Source organism: Mirounga angustirostris, unplaced genomic scaffold (genome assembly GCF_029215605.1).
Source record: "Mirounga angustirostris isolate CCGP_5_RB_7025 unplaced genomic scaffold, mMirAng1.0.hap1 SCAF_11, whole genome shotgun sequence".
In the NCBI taxonomy this organism is placed as follows: Eukaryota; Metazoa; Chordata; class Mammalia; order Carnivora; family Phocidae; genus Mirounga; species Mirounga angustirostris.
This window is the reverse complement of record NW_026991719.1, coordinates 19,373,118-19,392,550: the sequence shown is the minus strand read 5'-3', so window position 1 is coordinate 19,392,550 and position 19,433 is coordinate 19,373,118. Positions and strand designations below refer to the sequence as shown.

At 47.3% G+C, this 19,433-nt stretch overlaps 1 protein-coding gene across 2 annotated transcripts in view; it reads right to left on the bottom strand.

Annotated features, from left to right (window-relative positions):
- PTCHD1 (patched domain containing 1) overlaps nt 1–8,232 on the bottom strand; it is a 52,439-nt gene extending 44,207 nt beyond the window's left edge. Inside the window, exons 1-2 of one of the 2 annotated variants that reach the window (XM_064573867.1) lie at nt 7,884–8,232; nt 7,113–7,464 (exon numbers count right to left, since the gene is read on the bottom strand). In XM_064573867.1, coding sequence (XP_064429937.1) covers nt 7,113–7,463 — 351 coding nt within the window. In that variant the 5' untranslated portion in view covers nt 7,464; nt 7,884–8,232. Of the gene's footprint in view, nt 1–7,112; nt 7,544–7,883 lie in introns of those variants that run through there. The other variant, XM_045875956.2, reaches the window with a different exon arrangement.
- Between the last annotated feature and the right edge of the window lie 11,201 nt (nt 8,233–19,433).

Genomic DNA, 19,433 nt, shown 5'->3' with positions numbered 1-19,433 from the left:
TAGGGATGTGAGCCCTAAGCTCCGAGACGTGTAACCCTAGATGGGGGTCAGACCTGTGGGGCGGACGCTCTCAGGGCCCCCTCCCCTCCGCATGCCAAGTCCTCTTACTAGAAACACCTGCAGCTCTTCGCCTGAGGCTTTCATAATGCAACAAGGACAGTTCTGATTCAAGGGGGCACATAGAGCGTCTGGAATTGTCAGAGGCTTATTTAGTGCCCCAGGTGCAGCTCGATTGACTGATGGTGGCTGGAGAGTTGGGGAATAAATAGCTGGCGTCTTCACCCACAGGTGGGAAACTTGGACGTGTGTGCCCCAGTATGTCTCAGAGCCCGCAGTGGACACCTGGCTCCCCTGACTGGCTGCCCGCCACCCCGTTTCATGTCCCCACATTCTTACCGGGATTTTTGGATATCACCTCCCAAGGTATCTGCTTGCATGAAAATCCTCATCTCGACTCTACTTGGAACCCAGAAGTTAAACTTAAAGTGGAAGACCTAACAATGGGGATCTTTCAAAATACCAGAAACAATATTCTCAGGAGGATTTCTTAGAGAGCAAGAAGATAAAAAGAGCTTCCCTCTTCCCTCATTGCCTCCTTTTGTTCAAAATATGAATTCTGAAGTTGAAGGCACGACACATTATTTAGGGCTTCCCGTATCAGGTAACAACTGGTGTTGATTTCCTTTTTTTTTGTCTGCTAAAGGTTAGCGATTACTCACCTCCCCCGCTGGTCATTAAATCAGTCTGGCAGGAGTCCTCGGAAGTTCTGCGGCCTTCCGGGCATGTGGCAGCAGTACAGGCAGCCCCGCAGACAGGCCTGCTTGCTGTGATGTGCTGCCAAGCAGGTGACTTCAAAGGTCTGCGTCAAGCCTATCTCAAGTATCACTTGGGGCTCACACTGAGCCCCAAAGTCAGGTACCAGATGGAACGTCTCACGAAGTCAGAGTTGATCAGATTCCCCAGCACCTTGCACCTCCCTAGCTCCTGTGCCAAGGGATGCTGCGCCCTCTCAGGCAGGAATCAAAGAACTTCTCTTAGCTTCCTTCTCCTTCTCTTAGCGGAAGGAGTCACCCATTAAATGCTCATCTGTTCTTTTTGCGAGGTTTGTAAGTCTGGCGAGTCCGGAGAGGTTCAGTTTTTGTGTTAATTTTTTAAGACCAGGCTTCTCTTACTCTAATAGGGCATCTATCAAGATACTATGCATCATTAAAAAGGTGGGCTTCCTATCCCGCTACGGCTTTATTTTTACATTTCAGTTTAAATGAACAGTTTACCCAAATTTGCCCCCAGTGGTCATCTGCATGGGGAAGTAAGAGACTGCTCCCCAAATCTAAAGGAGACAAGCAGGGTGGCCATTTGAGGATACCACTCACACCACTGAAATGTGCAGTGAAGGCAGACAACCCTAGCTTGATACCGTGCTTGGATTACTGGGATGCACCGTCTATGAAATGTAAGGAGAAGGAATAGTGATCTCAGTCTCTCCTTAATTTTCCCCTAGTGCACAGATGAAATGCAAAAGGCCTGTGGCTGGCCCAGGAGATGCATAAACGCTGCCCTTTCAGGCTCGGCCTCCATCTTTTCTCAGAGTACCTGCCACTCATGTAGCTCACCGAAGGGACTGGGCTGCTCCAGTGGCCATGGCACCTGTCACCAGAAAAAGCACCCTGAGATGCTAAGAGCAGATTCCAGTGTCAGCATCTGCAAAGATGACCTTTAAGGTGGCCTCCAAACCCAGGGGTCTTTGGCCCACTGCTCCTTGGATGCAAGCTCTTTTTTCGTTTTGTGTTCCGAAAAGCCAAGCAGTTGGACCAGGCAACAAAGCACAGCTTCCCGCCTCCTCAGCAGGTCACGGCTCCCGGTGGGGCCTTACACGCGGTCGGGAGGAGCCTGGCCCAGCAGACGACTGTTAGAGCTGTGGGTCCGGCCTGCCGGCTACGGCCATCCCTACAGGTCTCAAGGCCAGCGGCAACGGAGCAGCTTTGCCATCCAGGCAGCTACACTGCATTGGGTTTCTTGGGTTCCTCTACAGTGGGGTTTAGACTATAAAGGACAGAGGTGTGAGGGAGAGGGAAGATTACGCTGGAGAATCTGATCTCTGCCCAACTGCCCTCAAAAACATCTCAAGAGGTCATAGTATTTGTCTCCAGCCAAAGTTCTGTAAGATGTGAACTTCTCTTTGGTATTTTTTCATTTTACGTAATCAGTGCAGCTGGAAAAAAAATGCCCTAACAAAGCCAGAGAAACACAAAGGAACCCCCTGAAGCAGGGTTTGGGGCCAGATAATTCTCTGCTATGGGGCGCTGTCCTGTGCCTGCAGGATGTTTAACAGCATCCATGACCTCCACCCACCAGATGCCAGCAGCCGTCCCCGAGTACTGACAGGGAAAAATGTGTCCAGCCGTCGCCACGTGTCCCCTTGGGGGCAAAACCACCCCTCGGGGAGAACCGCTGCCTTCCACGTGACTTAACAGTGCTCACTTCCGGAAATTGCTCCAGTAAAGGGGTTTGGAAGACAGTACAGGAACTTCTTGACGTAAAGGACCAAAGAATAAATAGTTTTAGGCTTTGAGAGCCACATGCCATCTCTGCCTCATATTCTTTGTTTTTGTTTTGTTACAATATTTTAAAAATACAAACACACCTTCTGAGCTCAAAAGTCGGCTGGAATTGGCCACCCTTAGACTGCAGAGAGAGGAACGATGGCTCTTCCTGCAGTGGCTACAAGTGCTGGGACAGTATTTGGAAACAACTGGCATCTGGATCCAGCTACGAGGTCTTCATGACCCTGAGCCAGCAGTTTGGCTGCCCTTCTTGGAAAGCCTGAATTAATGAACTCCAAGTTAAACGCTGCTACTCTTGTTTTGCAACTTAGTTCTATTTAACATATTTAAGCATAAAAAGTTTTTTTTTTTAAAAATTGAAAGTCAGTATTTATTTGAACAAAATGAGATTCCCCCTAAGTGGAAGAATGTCTGCATAGTGAGGATGTGTCTTCTCATTGGTTTGGAATAAAATATCCTAGGGGATTCCTTCGAAGAAGAAGAAGAAGTTGTACAAAGGAAATGCCCCTACACAATTTGAAAACTGAAATATGTTTTAATAGGACTACAGAGGTTATCAAGGAAGGAAGAACGGTATCATGGAAAAAGAGAAGCCTAGAAACTGCAAAAATGAAAACATGTCATTTTGAAAATACGTTTCAAGGTAGTTTCTATGGAGTTTTCTTTACCCGTCACATAAATGTCTGAATAAACTAGGGCAGGTCCATGTGACAAGTAGTTAGTGAGGGCTTAGTGAGGGTTTAGAATGTGCCAGCGACTGTGTGAGGCACCGGGGTTGACTCCACGTGGACAGTGAACACTGCTCAAGTAGGAAATAGCTTCACCCAATCATCCAGAGATTTTTCCAGTAAAACATTTTATCTTTCTATCTTTGTGTATTGCTAATTCCACACATCTTATGCTTTACTTTGGGCATTTAGAGTTTCTCTCTGGGGATTTTCACAGACACCAGACAGAATCAGTCAAGAAAATGTCCTCACCATCCAGTTACCACTGTCAAGACAACACTGTGAGACGAGAATGAGACTTTAGTCAAATATACTTCATTTGGATTTAAAAAATGTACATTTTAAGTCATTCGAGTAGTTTATCGTATGGGAGGCAGTAAATTAGAGTGAAGAGTACTGGACTGGAGGTCAAAACCCTGTCCCGTCCTGTCCTGTTTCTGTCCTCGTCTTCTTGCCATGGACAAGTCAGTGAATTTGTAAGGAGCAGATTTCTCCTCTGTAAAATGGGATCACAGCACTTTTACCCTGAGGCGTTTGCTGTGTTTAAACGTACTGTGTGTGGTATAAAGGTGATATCATTCTTGTAAGGACTGGGCTAAACTGGTTCTTCATTCTACATGGATGATGCTGGGATAAATCAGGTAGTGTCTTGGTCACAGCCCAGATCAATTACCAACAAGACCTCCTTACACTTCATTTTCGGTGATCAAGAAGAAACAGATTTATAAAAGCTCATGAGGAGCTACTCTGAAATTTGCTCCAAGATGAACATCATGGATTTTTTGTTAAAATATAATAATGAGTTAAATTTAATCTTCTAGTGAAACGAAGACTTTTAAAGATGTCCAGAAATTAATGGTTGATCTTTTATCAGCACCATCAGGTCCCACCCCCTTCACCCCAAATTACCTCTTTGCCCCGCAGACCTCAGAGGAAACCATTGCTAGGGACAGTCACCCCTCTCACAGTTTGTGGTGGAAATCTACACTGTACACTCTGAGTATGGCAACCATGTCACCTGCACAAATTTGAGAAAGCTTCTCCGAATGAGACCAGTGTAGATTTTTTTTCTTGGTGTTACTCTCAATTGTATTTTAAAAAAATCAACCTGGGTTTGTATTTTTTGTTGTCATCCCTTCCCAGTCTATTTTTGCTCAGAAAATAACTGGACTAATATCCCAAGAAGGATCTCCTTCGTAAAATGGGTACAACCGCAGAGCACCATGAGGAGTAATGACACAGCCCTGCAAAGTTCTTCCTCTGGTTTCGTAACGGGGCCTGAGAAAGCCTTCATAAAACCCTGCTTATGTTTTGTCCACTTCGTTTCAAATGTGATGCCATCAAATAGGCAGGAGCTGGATGGTGCTGTGTGCAATGTTCGCTGTCAGGGCTATCCTTGATTCCAGCAGCAAAGTACCAGAACAACACTAGTACGGGCAGAAACAGTGACTCTTTGACTCCTGACACCTTTTGTAAAGGACACATCTTCATCTCATGGGAAGAAAGACAAATTATGATAAGTGCTCGTTTCCCTACTTCACATTACCATGACTACTGGAGGTCCATTTTTCTGTCCCCCAGCTCAGAACTGTCCGGATATAAGAGTTAGATGTAGAAAGAAAAAAATGGAGGCAATTCCCTCAGTTTCCTAGGTCTGAGTTTTTATAAATTATATGAATTCATTTGACCAGAGAGCCATCAGCTTGAAATGGCTTCTGACCACTATTTGACTTGGTTTTGATTTTCCCCAGATACCTAGCACATGAAAAACCATCTTGAATCTGAAAACAATTTACTGACAAGACAGCTGTCCTTTAAAGTTGCCCTTTAGCCATGGAGGCAAAGACAGCCTCCCTTTCTCTCCAGTCCCAACTTTCTCTGATAATACGGTTTTGTGTCCTGAACAGATCAAAATCAAATAGGAGAGAAACAATCCTGTTGAAAAGAGATCTGATGTGCCTGTTGATGTCTCATTAACCTTGAGAGTGAATGTAACTGGTGAGTGCCCGTCACAGTGGCGTGATGGTTTGTTGGGGGAGGGGGGGAAGCCAGTAGAAACATCACCTTGGAAAAAAAAATACAAAGAGAAACATCATTTAGTAGATCATCTATCAAAACGTGGGGCAGCTTTCCAGCTGTCAGGACTGGCTAAATTATAGTTTCCTTAAGCCTGTGATGAAACTACTATGTGTTTTCTTGGGGGAAATTTGGGACCGTATTTTTCTGTGTGTCAGAATATGTTCACTGGAGTATTGACACACACACACAAAAACAACAAAAAAACCCCCTCACTTCGATGTTGGAAGCATAATCATGAGAAAAGCAATATTTCCAGACCACTGTTACTAAGGTTCTGTGATGATGTGTGTGCCTTTTAAAATATCACAAGCCACTCAACGTGGGAAGGTCCTAATTCCACTGAGTCCCTAGTCAGGTTCCCCTCATTACTAATTGCCCATAGGTAACACATCAACAGAGAGAGGGAGGAAATAACATAGGAAAATTAGCTGGTCTCCAGGGATATATAGAGGGTTACCTGTAAAGGGAAAGAGGAGAGAGTTCCCCAGGTTCACTGGCTGACCCCCCGTGGCATAAGTGGACTAGAAATCTAACCGACCTCTAATCCCAGATCTGGACCGGAGACCCTCACAAAACCAGCCCCTTTTATGCCTCTGCCCCAGGGCTCCAGCTGGGACTGGTTGTACCCTGCCCTCCGCAGAGGGGCACCTCAAGTAAACAAGCCCCACAATTCCCACCAGGGACTTGGATGGAACATTTTCACCTAATTTTGCTTTTCTCTCTGAAGGTCTCCACTTTTCCATCTCTAGTCCTCGCTCCTCTGCTTTTCTTAGGAACTTCCTGAAAGTTATCACCATTAACCTCACTTTCCACATCAAATTTCCACCTCGGCTGACGGCACAACCTGTTTCCACGAGCGTCCCCCTCTAACCAGCTGCTTGGTTTCCTGTGCTCTTCTTAGGGCCACACAGCCGGGCTTCTGTCCTCACCTTTCTGGCTCTGCCCCTCACCCTCACGCCCAAATGCACCCAAACAAAAGTGGATTAGTCGAATCCCTGTTTTCCCAAAGAAGTTTTTGCATTTCGGAAGAGGGGAGCTACCTGTGCAAGACAAAATAACTGCGAACGACAGACACCATTTCCTACCCTGAAAGACAGAGATGGCCACCTCGCTCTGGGAAGAGGGCAGCAGGGCAGCCCCGCGTCCTCGCCAGGGACCACACTTCTTTCTGGGGGGGTTAGGAGACATTTTTCTCACCATCCCGCCTCACATTCCTTTGCCCCCTCACGGCCCCAGCCCCTCCGAGCAGCCTTTCTGAAATCACTCCAAAGGTCAGAGGAAGGGGGTAAAGAATGGGGACAGGGAAGAGGGGTCTCTAAATCCTTCCCCCCTCCCAAGCGTAATATTTTGTTTTCAAGTACCAGGACTTTCTACAATGTCTTCTCTTGTTCTGCTCCTTCTTGGCCCAGTTACCCCCAAGCCTCCCCACCCCCAAGACCACTGCGACCAAAACAAGCGCACGGACCACAGCACCGTGGCTGCCGCCGCCCCAACTGTTGCAGCAGCTGCCGGGGTGGCGGCGACAGCGGCGAGGGCAGGGCCGGGCCCGGACCCGGACGCTCCCCGCCCAGGAGGCTAGGAGGCTCCGGGCGGCCTCCGAGGCGCGCGCGGTGCCGGGGAGCCCCTGCGGCAGCCGCCTGGGATGGGAGAGGCGGCGCTCTCAGCCCGGACCCCCGCGCAGAGCCAGCCCAGCCGCGGCAGCGGCGCCGGCGGAGGCTGCCCGCGCCAGCCCCCCTCTCACCTTTAAGATCAGGTCGGTGTGATGCTGGTCCAGCATGTTGGCTTTCTGGAAGGAGGTGACGATGACCCGACCGTAGCGCCCGGGGGTCTGCAGGTCCGAGTAGAGTCGGTGCTTGGAGCGGTTGACCGGGAAGAGGCTGTTGACGAGGTTGCGCTCGATCTTGGCGAGGCTGTGCTGGGGCGCCAGCAGGTGCTCCACGCTCTCCTCGACCTGGTAGCGGCTGAAGCTGGCGCCGAGCAGGATGGAGATGAGCACGGGCGCCGAGGCGAAGAAGACCGGGTGACTGGCAATGAAGTGGCCGAGCCGGGAGAAACACGTCCTCAAGCCCCTGTGCAGAACCTGCCGCAGCATCCTAGAGCAGAGCGGGCGCGGGAGGAGGGCGAGGCGCACGCTCGGCGCGGGCTCGGGCGGCGGCGGCGGCGGCGGCGGCGGTGGTGGCGCCCGCGGCGGCGACGGCGGCGGCGGCGGCGGCGGCGGAGGCGAGACCCGGAGCTCTCCCGGAGCCGCGGCACCACCATCGGGGAGTCCCGCGCCGCGCCTCGGGAGGGTCCCCTCGGGCCGGAGACACGCCCTCCTGCCCGCGGCCGCGCCGGCCCAGAGAGCCCCCCAGCCTGGCGGCCTCCGCGCCGCCCCCACCCCGCCCTACCCCGTGCGCCCTCCCCACCCCCCGCCGCCTCCCAGCCCGAGGGGCTCCGCGCGGCGGGGCCGCGTCCCGGCTCAGCGCGGGAGGGGCCCGGAGCAGCCCCCGCGGCGCGTCATGACCCCACTCACCCGACCCCCAAGGCCAACGACGGGGTGGCGCGGGGAGCGGCGGCGGCGCTATCTCGGGGAGACTCTGCGCGCCAGCCTAGGAACACGAGGACGGAGAATTCCAGGCTACACCCAGTCCCCTCCCCTCCCCGCGCTCCCCTCCCCCGGCCCGGCCCGCCTCGAACGCCGTCCCCTCCCCTGTCCTCCTCCGGGGAGACCCAGAGATGAATAAAGAAATGGCCCCTATTTTCCAAACAAAAAGTAAAGAGTTCTCCCTGGGGGCGTCGGGTGGACCCGCTCAGAGCCAAGTACCCCCAGAGGCGGAAAGGAGGAGGCTGAAGACTGCGTGCGCCCGGGCTCTCGCCAGGCTCAGGTGGTGGCGCGCACTGGCTGGTGCGGAGAGGGGGTGGGGAGCGAAGACGCTCGAACGTGGAAATCACGCCTCCTCTCAAGTAAGAGCCATTTAAATTATCCCCAACACTGCAGCTGCCGCGGGACCACGGGGTCCGAGTGTGCGTCTGGGGCACGTCCACCCAAAAGGCGTCTGTGGAGAATCTTTCTTCTCGCCCTTATTTAGGGTCGCTCCAGAGTGTATTGGGGTTGGGCAGTTCTGCTGCGCGCCCCTCAATCTGCGCGCCCACCCCGTCCCCCAGTAGCAAAAGTGCTGGTACTGATGGTCAGTCGGTAGAGCTCCCGGACTCCCGGCTCTCCGCCTTGCCTCCTCCTCCCTCTGTCGTCACAGGCGGGTCTGGGGGACCTGGTGCGGCGGGGCTGGAGCCGGCGCCCCTGCGGGCGGGCGTAGAGTGTTTGTGAACCGGGAATCCGTAGCGTTACTCCCCTTCTCTCCAACACCCGCCCTCTCATTCTCAAAGACGCAAGTGTGGGAGTGGGGGACACCTTATCTCAGACCTGGAGAGATACTGGTCTTCGAGCCTGCCGAGCCGCAGGGGGCGCGGGGGAGCCCGGGGGGCGCCGACGTCTCGGCAAAGTTGGGCGTGTGCGTGTGCGCGCCAGCCTTGAGCTACCAGGCAGCCACTGTGGTTCCCCTCGCACTCCCCCTCCAGAGAATTTCCCGAGAAGGCGGGCGCCGGCTTCCGGCCCGGGATAGACCTGCGGCGGCGGCGGGAACGGCCACGCACAGGTACAATTTAGCGCGTTTCGTTGTGCGCTCTAAGCCCCGGGGTCCATCCACTGCAACTCAAACCGAGCCAGATCTCGGAGTCTGGGCCACTGAGGCGCTCGGTCCGGCTAAGGGGGTGGGGACTGGTGCGCGGTGAGGGGTCGCAAGGTTTTGCGCTCCGAGTGCTCGGTTTTTCCGTTCCATGCCTCCTGTCGCTCCCGCTTGGCCTCCCAGTGCCCAGGGTCAAAGGAGAGGCGGTGGCGACTGGAGGCGCGGTCCCTGGAGTGTAGTCCGCACTACAGAGCATGGACAAGCATACTGAAGCTGAAGGAAGACGGAATAGGGAGAGGAGGAGGAGGAGGAGAGGACAAGAGGAGAGGGAGAGAGAAATGGGTGGGAGAACGCGATTCAGGGAGGTATTCCCCTAACGTTCCCATTCCAGACTCCCCAATGCCAAACGGCCCTTCACTTCTCAAACTGAACTTGGGAACTTGCACGTTAGAAACAGGAAGTCCTTGGCTGGGAAATCCTCCTTTTTTGGTTTCTCTCTTCCCTTCCCCCACACCAGACCCTCCTTCCCACATTCCCTCGGCAGCACCTGCAACTGCTGCGCTGCCCACCCCGGGGGCGCACCCGCTCTGCTCTGCCTGCTCCCTAGGTCCTTCTACCCATCCACTCTAGTCCACTTTCCCGGCTCACCCTTGCTATTCCCTCACACCGATCTCTGTTTCCAAAGGCTCCCCCCGGGCGCCTAGGTTCAAACAGCAGCTTCCAGCCAACACCTCCCCCACCCCCACCCCAGTATCGTCGTCCCCGGGAGGGCCACGTTGGGAGGGGCTAGAAATTCCCCTGCAACACTCCACTTGTGCCCTTCCCCCAGCATCGTAATATCTGCTCGAGGAGACGCCGCTGCTCTGCAGCGCTTTGCTGATTCACGATGATCGCGGAGGGAAAAGCCTCTTTGACTTGTGCCCCTGCAACTGGCGAGGCAAGCGCTAGTGGCTGCGAGGGCACACGCTTTGGGAAACCACCCACCACTGTGCAGCCGAGGTGCTAAATGGCAGGGTGGATGCCCTGCGTGGCTCTCAGCCGGGGCAGAAGGAAAGGCGGAAAGGGCGGGGGGTGTGTGTGCGGCGGCAGTGGGAAATACTGTGAGCCCAGTTCTTTGCCGCTGAGCTGGCGGCAGCTGGTGGGTGGGCACCTCTCAGGAGGCCTAACTAAAGTCGGTCTTTGCGCGCGGAGCGAACAGAGATGTTTCGTATGCCCTGACGCCAGCGCAGCGACAAAAGTAAGAGAAGGCAAACCAACCGACAGGTCTCCTTGGGAGCCTTTAACATTTTGGCGAAGCTCTTTTCATTCTGAAGTCTTTGTCCCTCGAAATGGTTCCCTCCTAACCTTGGTTCCCTCGCGACCCGAGAATGTCCGGCCTCTTAATGTGAGCCCTCACGCAGGCTGAAGAGTAGGCATCCCCTTTCTCAGCGCCTGGGCTGAATCTGAGAGCTGGAGAAACCCAGCGTTGGTCAGCTGGCCCGGGTGGGACTGTTGTCCTCCTACACGGAAAGGCCTTTCATTTGAGACCCAGGCATTTTGCTTCTAGTCCTTCCAACTCTATTCCTAATCGTCTCGATGTATATGTGGGGCAGCTTCCACCCTGCCTCCTTTAATTCAGAGACACTGAATGGCCTCGGAGTGGATCTTGCTGCCACTTTGTATTGCGGGAAATTCCGTTAGTATTACCTAAATTGAGTTGGAGCAAGAGCGTGGGGGGGGGGTGTCGCCTCCTCCCGATGTGATTTTTCTTCTCTTGATTCAGATGTTCAGGGGATCGTTACCACCAACCAAAGACCTGGGTTTGCATTTGGGACAATGACCTTGGGAATAGAGCTTCCATCAGTACATTTGTAAATTATTCCTTTTTCTGATTAAAAATTGATACATTTTAATTGTAGAAAATTTAGAAAATAAGAATTAGAAAAAGAAGGAAACAGAACGACTCCGTAGCCCTGTTACTCGCACTGCCTTTCAAAGGTAGCCACCGGTGATAATTCATTGCACACATAGACAATATAATGCAGAGGTTTGGGCTGCTGGTTCCATAGCCACTAAGTTGAATCCATGCTCCACTACTTACTATGATAAGTTGGGTGAGTAACTTCACCTCCTTATGCCATACTTTCCTGTTCTGGAAAATGGGGAGTAAATTGGTTAAAAGATGTAAGGCACTTAAAACAGTGCCTGGAATATCACAAACACCTAGTTAATGATTATCCGTCATAACTCTAGTCTTTCTTGAATATGTGTGTGTGGAAAAGAAAATCAGCCCCTGCCATCCAGGAGCTGGCCAGGTATTATCATTTGGGACTTGGTATTGCTGGGAGCTGCCCTGGTACTCACAACTAAGCTTCCGTGTTCTCCTTGTGAATAAAAACTATTCTCCAAAACACTAATGTCAGATAAGGTCATTCGGTAACTGTGATGGATCCAGACAAAATTAGGACCACTCCATAATCATGTCCGAACACAGATGAAGAAGCGTGAGCGTTGTCCAAATCCCAAAAATGACCAAACAAGTCCCTATCCTGGCTAATAGGAGTGATTATTGTGTTTTTTATTTTTAAACAAATTCCAGCTTTAGCTTCGGTCTAGTCTTCTCTCTTAGATAAAGATTTGTTAAAACACCCAATCATAAAACTACCCCTACTTCCTGACGGCACCCGATCTATAGCAAGCCCCGCTGCCTTAAACTTTCCCCCAAATTACTTAACACAAACACAAACCCTTCTTATTGAGATGCCCCTCAGTTCCCCATGGTGCATGTTCTCCTTCACTGCAACAAAAAATAAACCCAGCTCATTCAACTACTGGTGTGTTCCTGGTGGTCTTTGGCAGGAGGGCTTAGGCAATGTATATGAAATGTTTATACATTTTTTCTGAAATTGAAAGCCATAGTAAAGATTCTGTTTGGTAAACATTTTTTTTTCCTGTTAAATAGATCGTAAGCTTTTTCTCATGTTGATTAATATTGCTATAAAACATTTTAATGGCTGCATAGGATTCCATCAAATGGCTAAAACTGGATTTATTTAACTTATATTCTATTTTTGGGCATTTAGGTTTTTTTTTTTTTTTTTTAATTTTTACTGTTGGGGCGCCTGGTAGCTCAGTTGGTTAAGCATCTGACTCCTGATTTTGGCTCAGGTTATGATCTCAGGGTTGTGAGGTCTAGCCCCACATCTGGGCTGTGTGCTGGACAAGGAACCTGCCTAAGATTCTCTCTTTCTATCTGCCCCTCCGCCCCTCTAAAAACAAACAAATAAATAATTTTTTACTGTTATAAATAACACTGAGATGAACATCCTTTACATAAATCTGTGACTACATCTCTATTAGGGTCAAATATCCATCACTACTTTTTAAGTAGACTGCTCCTTACAGATGACTTTCTAATTATTGTTAAATTGGAAGGGACAAGGGCATTACTTCATGGGAATTAAATTTGTTGATAAAATTAATGAAGTATTCTCACTTGGGAGGGGATTCCTATCATCTGTTACATTTGGATTAAGTCTCTTGGCTCAGTCTTCTCAGGGATGCCAGAGGGATTAATCATGGTGTGGAGGGAGTGTGGACTCAAAAGAAAAGCGTATTTGGTTTGATAAGGTTAGAAACAGGGGTCTACTCTTGTGTAACAAGCGTGTCACTCACTAGCTTTCAATAATCATACCACCATTTTCTGCCAGAGAGACAACAAAATATTTTCATGCATATATGTTAAATCTAAACAGTTCGATGTCAACCATGAAGTCACTATGCATAGCAGGATCATGCAAAGGATATTTGGGCAGCTACAATTTAGGGTAGCACTTAGGATAGTGTGCTTATCACTTCTTTATACTATTCCAATCTCAGTAACACTCATATTTTTTAAGTGTTGGGTGTTTCTGACATCCTAAAGGAAAGTGTGCTAATTGGATATCTGTGTTTTTCAGGGTATTCTGCCAACTCAGTCAGTATCATCATGAGTCTTTTAAAAAAGTGATCTATCATGACATACGGAAAAAAGTCATGCAGAATCATTTTCCTGAATAAACATAGGACTCAGGGCTAAGAGAGAGGGCTATTTCATGCACTGATTCAGGGAGAGACATTTTTGGGTTTTTGTTTTGTTTTTGTTTTTTGTAAATGGGATTTAAAAAATTTCTTTCTTTCTCTCTCTTTCCTTCCTTCTTTCTTTCTATTTATTTATTTATTTAAATTTTAGATAGTTAAAATACAGTGCAATATTGGTTTCAGGAGTAGAATTCAGTGACTCATGACTTACATACAACACCCAGTGCTCATCACAACAGGTGCCCTCCTTAATACCCATCACCCATCTAGCCTATCCCCCACCCACCTCCCCTCCAGCAACCCTCGGTTTGTTCTCTATCGTTAAGAGTCTCTTACGGCTTAGTTCCCTCTCAGGAAGAGACATTTTGGAACACACACACTGGTGCTCACCCAGGTCCAAATCTGTGCTTTATTTTTTTCTCCTAACATAAAGCATGGCCTTACCTTCTCTTCACGTTCCAAAACCTTTCCATACTTCAAGGTTCTCTTAAAATCCTAGCTCACATATCTAATAAGCTTTCTTTGACTGGCACACCAACATTGATTAATTTAACTCGATTGGGTAATTTTATTCCAATTAGCAGTAAGTTTCTACTGTATTCAACAACTAGGAGAAATAGAGCAAGGGATTCCCTGCTCTCAATGAATTTTTAGTTTAATAGAGTTATTGATACATCTACCAAAGACTAAAATATGAACCTGAGTAAGGGAAATGTCAGAGGAGAGCTCACAACAATGGTGTGGGTCTCAAAAAAGGCATAAATGATATCTGGTTAGTCTCTAGTTTTAGAATGCCTTTAGTCTACAATTAGCATCTTGCTGATTTGAGTGTCTTTGTTATCTAATGTTATAGATATCTACATGTTAATGATATTATGTGTCAGTTTTTTTTTATAGCCCTTTGATCACTTGGCTGAGCTGCTAGAGGACCCCTTCTCTCTTCTCTTGGGATCATCTTAAAGTCTTGGGGCATCCTGAGTAATGCCACTTTCTTGATATCAAACTAAGTGCAGCTCGGGTTTTTTCATTAAGTTAAACTAGCTTTCCGTCCACCACACCTAAATGAGGAGAGTTTAGGTACATTTTTCACTTTCAGCACCAGGGACAGATCCACTTAAACCTAGGTACTCCTCCCCCTTCTAGCCCCCATCACTTCTAAACCGTTTTTAGAGAAAAATTAGAGCTAAAGAGATTCTTTAGAATAATGTAATCCAGGGGATCGACAATTTTTTTTCTAAGCCAGGCCAATTAAGATGGAAATATATTTAAATTGGTGGAACACTAAATCCAATAGAATCATATTTAAAATTGTGCCCAATACTTTTATGCCTTTGTGATGTGTTTGTATGGGGAGGGGGACATTTACAGGGATACATTAGAACTGACTCTAAAAAATAATCTCTTGAATTTTAGGAGTAATTTTGCAGACAATTTACAGAAGTAATAGAACATGGGGGAAAGAACATTTTAATGCATTTTATGTGCTAAGTTTAGCCCTAGGCACTTTCCCATATCTTACCTTTGTAATTTGCAAAATTACCATGGGCTATTAAGAATTGTCATACCCATTTTAAAGAGAGAGGAGACTGAGGATTAAGGAGATTAAATATCTTATGCAGGGTTACACTGCAATGGAAGTATAAATAGAATCTAGGCCTATCTGATATCAAAATCTATGTTTTTCTGTTCACTCATTCTTCTCAGCACAATTGACTTAACTCCTTTTCTAAAATGCCTTGACTGGGTATCATAATACGTCAAAAACATCTTAATCAGATAACATAATATGCTATGAATATTATAAACAATTTACTGCTATTTCTGCATTTGCTGTTCATATAATAGTGTTGTAAAGCGGCAATTTTGTGACCTCCTGTCCATTAATCAGTTTTTCAGTGTTTGGATTCATTTCTGATGTTGGTATTCCTCAGAGGAGTTCTGTGGACAAACAAAAATATTGTTATGGAGCCCACAGTGTTTGCTGATCTAATACAACCCACTCTTTTTGCAGATGGTAAAACTTCTGCAGTCCTTGTCTAGATTTTTCTACCAAGAAAAATCCCTCAGAATGTTAAAATGGAAAACTGTCGAGTGGTTAAAAAATACATAATGAAAAAAGCAACCAAATAGACTGACCTCATGCCTGTTGAAATTCTTCCATTTTTTAGTGGTTCACCAACAGTCATTATACTGCAGAGGGAAAAATTCTTTAATTCTCTTCCTTTACTTTCCTGTGTAAAGTGAGTAGAGACTATTATAATCACCAGATCCATTGTCTTATGTTTGAACATAGGGGACGTAAAAAAGCAGGGGGTTTCCTGATACAACTCTTAGCTTCAGGGCAGTCTTTCTTTGACGTTTATATATTTAATCCCTTTAAAAATTGTACTCCAGAGCATAACCTAAGAACAAAGCACTTCATCCCTTCTGTTATTAGAACTGTGTACTTCTTGCTTTGACTTTTAAAAATGACAGAGCTACAAGGCATTGTGTTCCCCATGGCTGATCACTTCCTTCCAGTGAATGGCGTTATGTTGGTGAATTAATTAATAGTAAAATCTGATTTACATATTCACAGATATTAGAACTGTAGAAAAATTACATTGGGAGGCAGTTCCTTGGAGAGGTTAAGTGAGAGGAGAAAAAAAAATCAAAGGTTCCTTTTTCAGATATAGCATAGGACTTGGCATTTCTAGGCCTGCTTTGCTTCCACCTTCAGGCATCTTCTGAATATTGTAAAGTGGATTATTCTAGATATGGAATAGTCTGTTCTGCCATGGGTTGAAAGATTTAGCCTCAGGTGAATGCTATTACCTCCTGTAGTGTGCCAAGGAGCAGAAACTAGTTTGGCCACTGGCCTAGCCATCAGCAAATGTGGTCCTTCATCTAGCTCTGTCTCATCACTGTATTTTAGCTTTCTGTCCATAAAATCAGAATGATTAAAGATGATGATGCTATCTCCCTGGTAAGGAGATTTTCAGATGTGAAATACAATAATGAATGTAAAGTGCTTTGAAACAACCTCACACATTATTGGGCTAGGTAGAAGGTCCAAGGCACTTTGTTAAATGTGGTGCATGAAGGCATATAAAGTCCTTGCCTTTGAGGAGGCCACAGTGTAGTGGACTGAGGCCAATGGATGAAACCACAGAATTGCAGAGTGTGCAAAGGACATTGGTGCTATGGGACCAGTGAGAATGTTTCCCTAACCCAACCTGAAATGTAGAGGTAGGGTTTGGAAAAGCTTTGGAGAGAATGTGTAGAGATGCTGTCTGGTGCTCCATCCTCACTGTCTTGGCTTAGAAGTTCACTCTAGGTTGTTCCTATATACATTAACGGCTTCCTGCCTTTCTCTGTTTGAGATATTCTTTGGCCGTGGGGTAGGCTGGAAGTGCCAATGGGCTAGCAGCCCTGGGAGTGACTCTCAATTAATGAGGAACAGGAAAATAAGTACCCAAATTTCTTTGCCTCTCTGTGGGACAACTCAGAGATGTGTTTCATGCAGGCTCTCAAAGACTTCCCAGCAGAGTTGACTGCCCTAGTTGCCCACAGCAGTAACCCATTCTTGAACACACCCTTTGTTGGCTTTTCTCTCCTCTCCGTCTCCCATCTCTACGCCCTCACTTTGCTCTCTGGGAATCCCCTCCTACATAAACCACTTGCACCCACACCTTTGTTTCAAGATCTGTTTTTGAGGGAGCCCAATCAAAAACAAGAGATGACATCCAAATGGAGTCTCAAAGGTTAGTAGTTCAGTCTAGCCTAGTGAATTTAATGGTGTGTAAATTATGCATCAGTAAAGCTGTTTGAAAAGAAGAGAATTAGCTAACCCCCATGGAGGGAAAGAATATTCAAGGCTACTTGGAGTATTCAAGGCAAAGGAAATATCATTTGAAATTCTAAGGATGGGATAGATAGAGAGCTTAGCTTGTTTGGGGAACTATGAATAGTTCAGGATGGATAGGCAATAGTTGGGAAAAGAAGACAGGAACTGGGTTAAAAAGGGACTTACAGGCCTAGATAAGGAGCTGGGTGTTCATTCTGAAGGTGACGGGAAGCCATTTCAGGGCTTTGAATTCGGCGGGGGGGGGGGGGGGGGGGGGCGCGGTTTATGGCCAGGCTTATGTTCTATAAAGTTACTCTAGTGGCCACATGGAAGGTGGATAAAGGAAGGGCAAGACTAGAGACAAAGAGACCAATTAGGAGGTCATGATAATAATTAGGACGAGAAGAGATTAGGGCCTGAAGCAAGGTAGAGGCCACTGTGATAGAAAGGGAAGGGTTGATAGGTTTTTCGGAAGATAGAACTAGCAGGACTTAGATGATTGCAGAATGGAGCTAAGATACTGCCTCAAGATTTCTGAAGACACAGTGTTGTTCCAAAGAGCTACGCTAAACCATATGCAACCCTAGAGATACTAGTGCATTTTTACCAAATTCCATTGGAGGTCAGAGCCTCTTGTCAGGGTGAGGAAGAAGGAATGGGGAGACTGTGTCAAGCTCCAAGCTACAACAAATGGGGGTTGAATGTAAAGGTTTGGACATGAGAGCTGGACAAGAGAGGTCAGTGGCCTGGAGGAGTTTACAAGGTGGAGGTGAAAACTGATCAGGTCAAATCCATAATATGGTGATTCACATGGATTGATGAATGTTGTTCTTCAAAGGGAATTGAGTTACACCTTAGGGCTTTTGCTTACATAAGGCAGTTTCATCTAGAGGGGAAGGAAAGGAGATCAATGAGAAGCGGGGGTTGGGAAAATGAAATGTGTGGCTTTCATGGGTGAGATTCCCCAGAAACCTCCCTCTTTGTTTCATCTCAATTTGCTTCATCTTTATAATGCATACCTGCGATTTCTCCTTTGCTGACTCTCCAGGACCCATCCCTGAAGGTGACCGAAGAGCATACTCTATACGTAAGGCCCCATTTCTGGCGGCAGCTTATACATTGTTAGGTCACACACACACATTTCACATGTGTGTGATTTAACTGACACAATTAGCAATCACATTGAAGAAAATAGGCACCGATATTTTACAGTATTAGACACTCATTCTTTAACTGACACCTGTGTGGAGCACAGTAAATGGGAGACCATTTTAATGAAATATTTTTAGTCCTATTATAAATTATGCTGCTGGGGCGCCTGGGTGGCTCAGTCGTTAAGCGTCTGCCTTCGGCTCAGGTCATGATCCCAGGGTCCTGGGATCGAGCCCCACATCGGGCTCCCTGCTTAGTGGGAAGCCTGCTTCTCCCTCTCCCACTCCCCCTGCTTGTGTTCCCTCTCTCGCTGTGTCTCTCTCTGTCAAATAAATAAATAAAATCTTAAAAAAAAATAAATTATGCTGCTATTAACATTTATGTGTGGATATATGTTTTTGTTTCTCTTGGCTATGTAACTACCGCTGGAAGAGCTGGGTCCCGTGGTAACTCTATGCTTCACGTTTTGAGGAACTGCTGAACTGTTTTACAAAGGGCCTGACCCATTTTACATTCTTACCAGCAATGTTTTCTGTTTGTTTGCTTGTTTGTTTTAATCATTATATGTAATCGTTTTTTCTCTACTTATTGTTAGATGTTAGTTTCACAAAGCCTTTGCAATCTCTTTCTTGATTTTTTTTAAAGATTTTATTTATTTGTGTGACAGAGAGAGACACAGCGAGAGAGAGAGCACAAGCAGGAGGAGTTGGGAGAGGGAGAAGCAGGCTTCCCGCTGAGCAGGGAGCCTGATGCGGGGCTCGATCCCAGGACCCTGGGATTATGACCTGAGCTGAAGGCAGATGCTCAACGACTGAGCCACCCAGGCGCCCCTCTTTCTTGATTTGTCTTCCTTTTAAATTCTTTTTGGTGAAATACTTTTTAAAAATATTTTAGAATGTTACTTGAAAATCCCTGTATTAACTTAGTAAGAATTAGGATAATGAGATTATCTAGAAATTATACTAGATTGGACCAGTGTATTACTTAGCTCATTGTTTGGGGATTCTGAATTTCAGATTGCGATGTCCACATCTTGCTGTGGAAACCCAAATCTTCCATAGAGTCTCCAGCTTGGGGGGATTTTTTCTTTTTTTTTTTTATTCTTATGTTAATCCCCATACATTACATCATTAGTTTTAGATTTTTTCTTTTTTAAGTAGGCTCCACACCCAGTGTGGAGCCCAACATGGGGCTTGAAGTCATGACCCTGAGATCAGGACCTGAGCTGAGATCAAGAGTCAGATGCTCAACCAACTGAGCCACCCAGGCACCCCCTCCCCCCACCCCAAAGGGAGATTCATTTAACCTGTGGAACAGCAAAGATGGAATATGGGGACCACTATGATGGTCTCTTATTTTACAC